The sequence below is a fragment of the Pan paniscus genome, chromosome 4 (genome assembly GCF_029289425.2).
Source record: "Pan paniscus chromosome 4, NHGRI_mPanPan1-v2.0_pri, whole genome shotgun sequence".
In the NCBI taxonomy this organism is placed as follows: Eukaryota; Metazoa; Chordata; class Mammalia; order Primates; family Hominidae; genus Pan; species Pan paniscus.
Window position 1 is genome coordinate 171007384 of NC_073253.2, and position 7839 is coordinate 171015222.

Here is a 7839-nt window from a genome sequence, read left to right on the forward strand (position 1 = left end):
GGTATCATTCATTCTCCTTCAAACGTCCATTCAAGGGCAACCTTAATACTCCCCCATTTTGCAGGGAGCAAACTGAAGCTTGCCCAGGGACCCCCAGCCAGTAAGTATAGCTGCCTGGATTTTGAACCAGGTGTGTCTGATGCCAAAGCCCCTGGGATGTTTTGTGTTTTGCTTTTTTTTTTTTTTTTCCTACACATCATGACTTTCTCTTCCCAAAACAACCTATCAGATGAGATGGTCTGATCACGTAGATAAGCTCTTGGGCCCCATATCATGAAATAATCTCAGTCTACCGATATGACTTCTCATCTTGAGAGAAATGAAGAAAATCTATCAAAGAACAACCAGTGACCCTGAACTCAGCCAGGCTGCAATATCCAGCCTTGAACCCAACAAGGTTGCAACATCTGCCGCCCTTTCCCAGGAACCCTTTTTCTTCCTTGCAAGGCTGTGTGGGACAAAAGGCCTTGGGGAGCAGGCCTGGCCTCAGCTTACCATGAAGCTACTTCACACTTTGGATAGCTCACGGATGTCCCCTCTACACTTGAAAAGAGATCTGTGTCTGTTAAAGAACAGTGGAACTGAATGGTTAAAATACAAAGAAAATCTCAAGTTAGAGCACTAGGGTTCAGCTTCTCAGGGATGTAGGGGGAAGATGGTAAGGAGGCCAAGGGGGAAGGCTCTTCCTCCCCCACCACCTCCACTGGAAGAGTTCCACTTTTACATATTTTGCATATTGAGAATTCCATTAAGATTTTATTTGGAGAACCCTTCTGAGGCAAAAACATAATAAAAAATATAATAAAAACTGAAAGTCGGTGATTTAGGAAGAGGAGTAGGGTGCTAATGTCTGCCGAGTGCCTGCAAGGCCCGTGCTAGGTAGTTTAAAAGCCCTAAGCCCCCAGAAGATTATAATGTCTCCAACACTCCCACATGAACTTCAAAATAAAAATCGATATTAAGCTATAAAACATAAAAATTACATGTACATTACAATAAAAATAGCGTATTTTCCATTTGTCTAATTTCAAAAGTCAGGATCTGTTTATCCAAGCTGGCTGTTCTCATTTGCTCAGCTGCCTCCGATTGGCTGGGGCAGTAACACCGGCTGGTCTTTTGATGGGCTGATCCAGTGGCCCAGGCTGGGCCCCCTCCAATCTCCGCCGGAGCCGGGGAAAGGTGGCATTGCCATTTCTCTCTTAGAGAGGAGGAAACTGGGGACTCGAGCAGGTTAGGGCCTTGCTGAAGGTCCCATGGCAAATAAGGAAATGACGGTGGCGTTGGAAACCAGATCTGCCTGACTCCAAGTTCCAGGCTCTTTCCAATGCTCCTGGCTTCAATCAAATCTGAACAATAGGGTCAAGATGAAGGCTTTAAAATAGGGACCAAACCGCTTTCAAAAAGCTATTTGGCAGCACCTACGTGTCTGCCCAGTAAATCGCTCTCTTCCATCTCCTTTTTCCTCCAGCAGGGCATTGGGTCTTGACCTCAGAGCGATGGGTGCCTGGTGTCTGAACCAGGGTGAGGCTGCTGTCTGTGTAGCTCCCCCGCCCTGCCTGTGCAGAGGCCTCTCCCATCTGACTCCCAATTCTCTTCTGCAGGTTGTCTCATCTTCCCAAGCCAGGCCAGCCAGGAGCGCTGCATGCAAATTCTGCCGTGGGCTAGGGCACGCTAACCAGAGCCGGTGGCATGGACTTCGTCATGAAGCAGGCCCTTGGAGGTGAGGTCCAGCGCCCCTCCGCGTGTCCTCAGCCGGTCCCACCCTTGTGGGAGGTGGCCTCGGCCCGCCCGGCCCCTCTCTCCCCAGCCCTGACCCCTAGCTGACCCCGCCCTCTCCTTCCCACCCCTTCCTCGTAGGGGCCACAAAGGACATGGGGAAGATGCTGGGGGGAGAGGAAGAGAAGGACCCCGACGCGCAGAAAAAGGAGGAGGAGCGGCAGGAGGCGCTGCGGCAGCAGGAGGAGGAGCGTAAGGCCAAGCACGCGCGCATGGAGGCGGAGCGGGAGAAGGTCCGGCAGCAGATCCGAGATAAGGTCAGCTCCGCCTGCCCGCCCGTCCTGGGGAGGGCCACAAGCGGGTAAAACCGGTCCAGCTAAAGCCCCTGCTGGGGCTCCCCTGGATCCCAGCTCTCACCTTCGCCCTAGTTCTCTCTGAGCCTCACTCTTCTCATCAGCAAAATGGGTATCACAAGGTCACCTCCCTCAAGGGATCCTTTTGGGGATTAAGTAAGAGAATGCGCGTAGTAGGTACTCCAAGAGGGTGGACCCTACGGTCCACCATTTCGTACTGCAGATCTTTGGGACCAAAAATGAGTGCAGTTCTGAATTTGGGAATGTTCGAAAAATACCACAGTGTCCTAAGCACTTTGTGCTGTCAGCTGTCACTCCCAGCGGGTCTGGGGCTGCCACCCTACTCCAGACAGTCCAGTGCATGTCTGTTAGTGCGGCGCAATAAATAAAGGCTAGAAGTAGTCTTCCATTGGTTCAAGTCAGATTCGTCACCAAAATTTGGCTCAAAATATATGAGCAAACGCCATGTGTTCAGATCTTTGGGGGTTTCAACACAGCAGGAAGTTCTGATGGGCAGGTGTTAATTTTAAAGGAAACCCCACGTATGGTCTCTCCCACTGAGGACCAGGCACCATCCCTTCCATAAGGAAGACACCCTTATCCCCACTTTACTAATGACAGGACTGAGGCTTGGGAGGTACTCCTGGCCACCTCAGCCAGTGCTGCATGATCATGAGACTCCCGCTGTCTCCTTGCCCACCCCGCTTCATGCGCGTCTCTGCCCTCCCCCTCCCCAGTATGGGCTGAAGAAGAAGGAGGAGAAGGAAGCAGAGGAGAAAGCAGCCCTGGAGCAGCCCTGCGAGGGGAGCCTGACCCGGCCCAAGAAGGCCATCCCTGCGGGCTGCGGGGACGAGGAGGAGGAGGAAGAGGAGAGCATCCTGGACACGGTGCTCAAGTACCTGCCCGGGCCGCTGCAGGACATGTTCAAGAAGTAACCAGGCCTCCTGCCCCAGCCCACTCCACCTGTTACTACTTCTTTTTGGTTCTTTCTTTTCTTTTTATTAGGTTAAGTCTCAATTCTGAAGGGGAAAACCTCAGTTGGCCTCTGCCCCCCTTCCCTGGCCAGGGGCTTCTCCCCCTCAGCTCTCCCTCACACCTCCCTTCATCCCAGGGTATCCACCTGCACCCCACTCCCAAGTAGCTTGAAAAAGGGAGGACAGTCTTTCCCCAGCAGGGGTCAGGGGGGCCCCCTCAGGAAGCCTAAGGTCGTGCTAGTGTGGTGACCCCCATACATTCCTCCCTGCTCCCCACTGCCAGGAGGACCACTGTCCCCAGCCAGCCAAAGTAATGACACATTCCAGCCCTGCCCAGCATGCTGACCTGTGGCCTCTAACCCTCAGTGGGCCCCCAGGTCAGGGCAGGGGCACTGAGTGGCCTGGCTCTGAGGAAGGGAGTCAGGGGAAGCCTGTCCCGGGAAGGCCCAGGCTGAGAGGCCCCGGCTCTGGCCAGGCTGGGATCTGGGTGGGAGGCTGGGGCTCTTCTTCTTCCATCTCCTTGGTGACACCCAGCCCAGGGGCACCCCCTTCCCCAGCCCCCACCTGGAGAGACATGGCCCCTGCCAAGCTGGTCCCTTCAAATGGATCCTTTGTGGACTTTAGCTCATTTGTGGAGGAACCCCAGGTAGGGAAGCCCCTTGTTCCTCACCCCCACCCCACTTAGGTCCTGGGCCCCCACTGCCAGGCTGGGCCCAGCTTGCTCAGTCAAGGGGCTGCCCAGGCCCCCAGAAAACACTTGGAGCCATCGGGTAGCGATGGTCTATGCCATGGGGAACACCCCCATTGGTGTGGCCAAGCTGCCCCCATTCCTATCCACCCCTCTCCCCACCCCGTCCTGTCCATGCGCTTCCAGGGCCCCACGGTCCCCAGGAGGACGCTTCCTGGCCAAAGCCCCAAGCCTTTGGTGAGAAGCCAATTCCCACTTGACAGAAGGCGTCCATCCATTCATCTCATTGGCCAAGGACAAACTCTCCTCTGGGACATCTGGGACTGGCATTTGTCCCCCACTCAAATTATCAAAGCTTTCTGCTCAGTCAGTTGTGTGGGGATGGTGAGGGAAGAGGGGTCACATGAGGGAGGAAACTGTATCCATGCATGCATGATAGTGCGTGGCAGAGACTGCAACAGAGATTGTGTGTTCAGAGATCAAATGCATATGTGTAGGGCTGGAGCGTGTGTATGTCTTGAGATTGTGTGTGTTGCAGTCGTCATATCTATGTGTTACAGATTGTGTATGTTAGCCTTGTGTGTGTGTGCTTGATTGAGGTGGTGTATTTGGGTTGAAATTGTGTCATATGTGTGTGCTATCCATCTCGTGTTTAGAGGCTGTATATGTTAGCTTGTGTAAGAATGTGTTTTCAAAACAGCGTGTGTATTGGGAGTGATGGGTATGTGTTAGGTATGTGATGGGTTGTAGAAGCGTGTGTTTGAGAGAATTCAGAGACATTTGAAGGCTGCTGTGTGCATGTTTGGGGGTCTGAAAAGACAGTTGTGTGCATGGATGTGTGCTTGGGGAGAAAGAACGTGGGTAAGATGTCCCTTCCCAGCCCTGAGACCACTGGTCACAGTTGGCCACCTCCAATGGGAGACCTTGTCCTTGGCCTAGAGTCCTCCCACCCTTGGGGGGTTCCTGCCTGAGGTCCTCAGAATCCCACTGCAATGGACCCAGGCAGTGCCCCAGGAAGCCATGCTGGGCCCCCGCCAGGGCCTATCCCAAAAGCAGGGGCCAGGGAGGGGGCGACTTGCCTGCCCCTGAAGCCCTTGTTCCCATTGGCCCCAGTTTGCATTCTGCAGGTTTTCCATTTTAGTGGATTCTGCTTTTATTTCAGAGACAGACATGTGTCTTCTCTGTCCGTTTCCAATAGGTAAAGCCATATCAGTTAGACTGCAATACTTTAAACACGAGACAAAACAATCCATATGTTTAGGGAACCAGAAAAGTCCCCTGGTCTGTCCCTTCTTTGGGGAGCAGGGCCTCAACAGCTCCAGCTCCCTTGACCTACCTTCCTCCCCGCACCCCGCCCCCACCTTGTGCCCCTGTGTCCAGTCCCCCAGGGGGCCTGTGTCTGTGTCTGTGCCTGTGTCTGTGATGGGGAGCCGCCTCGCACCCCTGTTGTCTGCTTGTCTCTTTGTGTCTGTTATCCTGGGCAGGATGGTCATTCTCAAAAACCCTGGGGTCCTGGGCCAGAGACAGGCAGGGCCCAGTCCAGGGGCCCCAGGCCTCCCCAGTCCCAGTGTGTGAGCCCCACTTGGACACAAGCGTTCAGAGAGGTCCCCCTCTGCCACTTGACAGGGACCTTCAAACCTCGACGGTGATGCCAGGACACAGAGAATACCAGATAGGTAGCAGAGACCAAGGCGCAGGGTGCTTCAGATGAGCAAGAGAACCCAGTCGAACCAGATACCCCAGGTGGGCCGGAGGGACCCCAGACCCTCAGAGGGCTGCCCTGGTGTTCTCCACAGTGCAGTCCCTCTGTATTCCCAGAGTGGGATCGGGGCTTTCAGCCCTACCCTGATGCCTGCCCTCCAGGATGGCTGGTTTAGTCTGGGTCCATGTCCCAGACCCCTCTATTCTGCTCCAGGACAGCAGGACTTCAGGTCTTCCTGGGGGTGGATATAGGAGAAAATTTCTGCCTGGCACACACCTGGCTCCAGCCACTGCCAAGTGATCACTCTTAGGCCCGGGGGAACACAATGACTATCATTACTGATGCAGACCTGGCTGTGGAGAGCAGCTAATGTGTGGCCCAGAGAGCCTGTCTGTGTGGAGCACGTAGTGCACAGAATACGTGAGAGTTGCTCTGGCAGGGGCGGGATCCTCACAGGATCGCCTGGGAGGTGAGGTGTGTGTGACCCACTGGATGGGAGGGGAATGAGTGTGCACATACAAATGGGGCAGTGTGCATGCAACACACTTAGGGGAGGAGTGGCCCCAGAATTCAGCACGCACACAACACACAAGGGAGAGAACCCCCAGATAAGAAAATAGGAAGGAGCAATCATTTGTAGATGGGTGAAAAAAGAATGGGGTTCAAGTGAGCGTGCACCAGGTGAGGTGAGCGTGTGCGCTCTCAGGGAAGGGCCCAGGCTCCCATGCCTGGGAGGAGCTGCCAGAGAGAAGCAAAAAGGCGGCTGTGGATCGCCCTGGGCTGGGCACCAGTGACAGGTCAGGATCTCCAAACATGGACGTCCTCCTCTCCAAATCCAGAAGCTCCCAGAAGGTGTCCTTAACTGCAAAGCTGTGCAGGGTACTCCTCCAGATGGAATCAGGAAGTCAAGACGCCATCCCAGGTGTGTGTGAGAGAGAGAGAGAACAGGGAGGATACAGAAGTATTGCAGCCCAGAGCCCCTATCAGGGGGACAGCTGGTGGGCAAAGCAGCCACCCCACAGCCTTGTGGCTAGAGTACAGTGGGGTGGACCCCCCAGCCCCAATAGCCCTAGTACCCAGCTGGCAGGGTTGCCCATCCCTGCTGTCCACCTGCTCCATCCTCTAGGGTTCCACAGGCCCCTGACCGCACAGGGAGGCTGGGGCCAGCCTGGTCTCCCAGGCCTGAGGACATGCCTCCCACCAAATGTCCCCTGCTCCAGTCCCACTCCTGTCACCCCACGCTCTGCACTGGGGAGAAAACGGGAGGTGCTCGTGCTGGCCCTGGGTGGGAGCGGGGAGTCCTGGTGAGACCCCGGTGAGATGGACCATCCTGCCCGCGTGGGGGATCCCCTTTCCCACATTCGTGCTGTGTCACTGTTGCTCTGCTTCCTTTCAATGTGTCAGTGCCTGGGGGGAGGGGAGGAGCACCCCCTCAGCCCCCCTGAACCTGACCAAAAGCCATGGCTGTTGCTCCCCCCTTTGTATGATGCAAATGCTGAAATGTACAAAATCAACCATGACAACAAAGAAAAAGACCTTGTACAGCAGCTCTCTGTCTGTGCTCTTCTGTCCATCGGCACCACCAGAGACAAACAGGGGCACCGACTCACCAGGGAGGAGGCAACCCACAAAGCTCGAGGCCCCAGAAAATCTTCAATTTTACCCTGGCTTCTGGCCAGGACACCATGGAGATGACTCCAGAAATCAACCGCAGCCAGAGTTGGGACTGGGCTTGGGGTTCCAGGATCACTCTGCTTCCCTGCCTTCCAGAATCAATTCTTCAGCCCCAGGGGCTGAGTGTTCCCCATGGACCACCCCCCAACCACCCGCACACACACACCATCTCTGACACCCCTTCCCCCGAGCCCCTCAGGGTGCCGCTTCCTGAGAATGCTGTCAAGTCGCACGGTGGGCAGCAACCTGTCCTCGTTCATTCCCCAGACACTGAGGGAGACCTACTCCCCACGGGCCACGTGCAGAAGCCTGGGGTCCCAAAGAAAGGACACCACTCAGCATTCCTCCCGGACACAGGCACTTCCCAGGCCTTGGTGAGGAGTCAGAACTGTTCCGGAACCCCCTCCACCCTTACCCTCACCCTAATACCCTGCCTTAGTTAGGTCCCAATCCTCTCAGCTTGGCTGGGCCCTTCCCATGGCCACGCAATGGTCTCCCAGCCCCCACCCCTCTCCTTCCATGCACCCTCTTCTGCCACCCTGCGCCTGCCTCCAAGGCGCATCCAAAATGCAGACTTCACCATGTCACTCCCTGCCCAGAGCCCTCTAAAGGCCTACAGGAAGGCGCCTGCCTACAGGATAACATCCAGATTGTCCAAATGGCCCTGCGTGATGTGGCCTCAACCTACTGATCAGACCCACACCCACCTCTGTGCTCCAAGTGCCCCAGTCC

General features: G+C 55.5%; 1 protein-coding gene across 4 annotated transcripts in view; it reads left to right on the top strand.

Moving 5' to 3' along the window:
• The window catches only part of CPLX2 (complexin 2), an 89340-nt gene extending 82360 nt beyond the window's left edge, over window positions 1–6980 (top strand). For 3 of the 4 annotated variants that reach the window (XM_008966615.5, XM_003814018.5, XM_003814017.5), the window contains 3 exons: window positions 1602–1720; window positions 1858–2033; window positions 2807–6980. In XM_008966615.5, coding sequence (XP_008964863.1) covers window positions 1690–1720; window positions 1858–2033; window positions 2807–3004 — 405 coding nt within the window. In that variant the 5' untranslated portion in view covers window positions 1602–1689 and the 3' untranslated portion in view covers window positions 3005–6980. Of the gene's footprint in view, window positions 1–1601; window positions 1721–1857; window positions 2034–2806 lie in introns of those variants that run through there. The other variant, XM_055112885.2, reaches the window with a different exon arrangement.
• The last annotated feature ends 859 nt before the right edge of the window (window positions 6981–7839 follow it).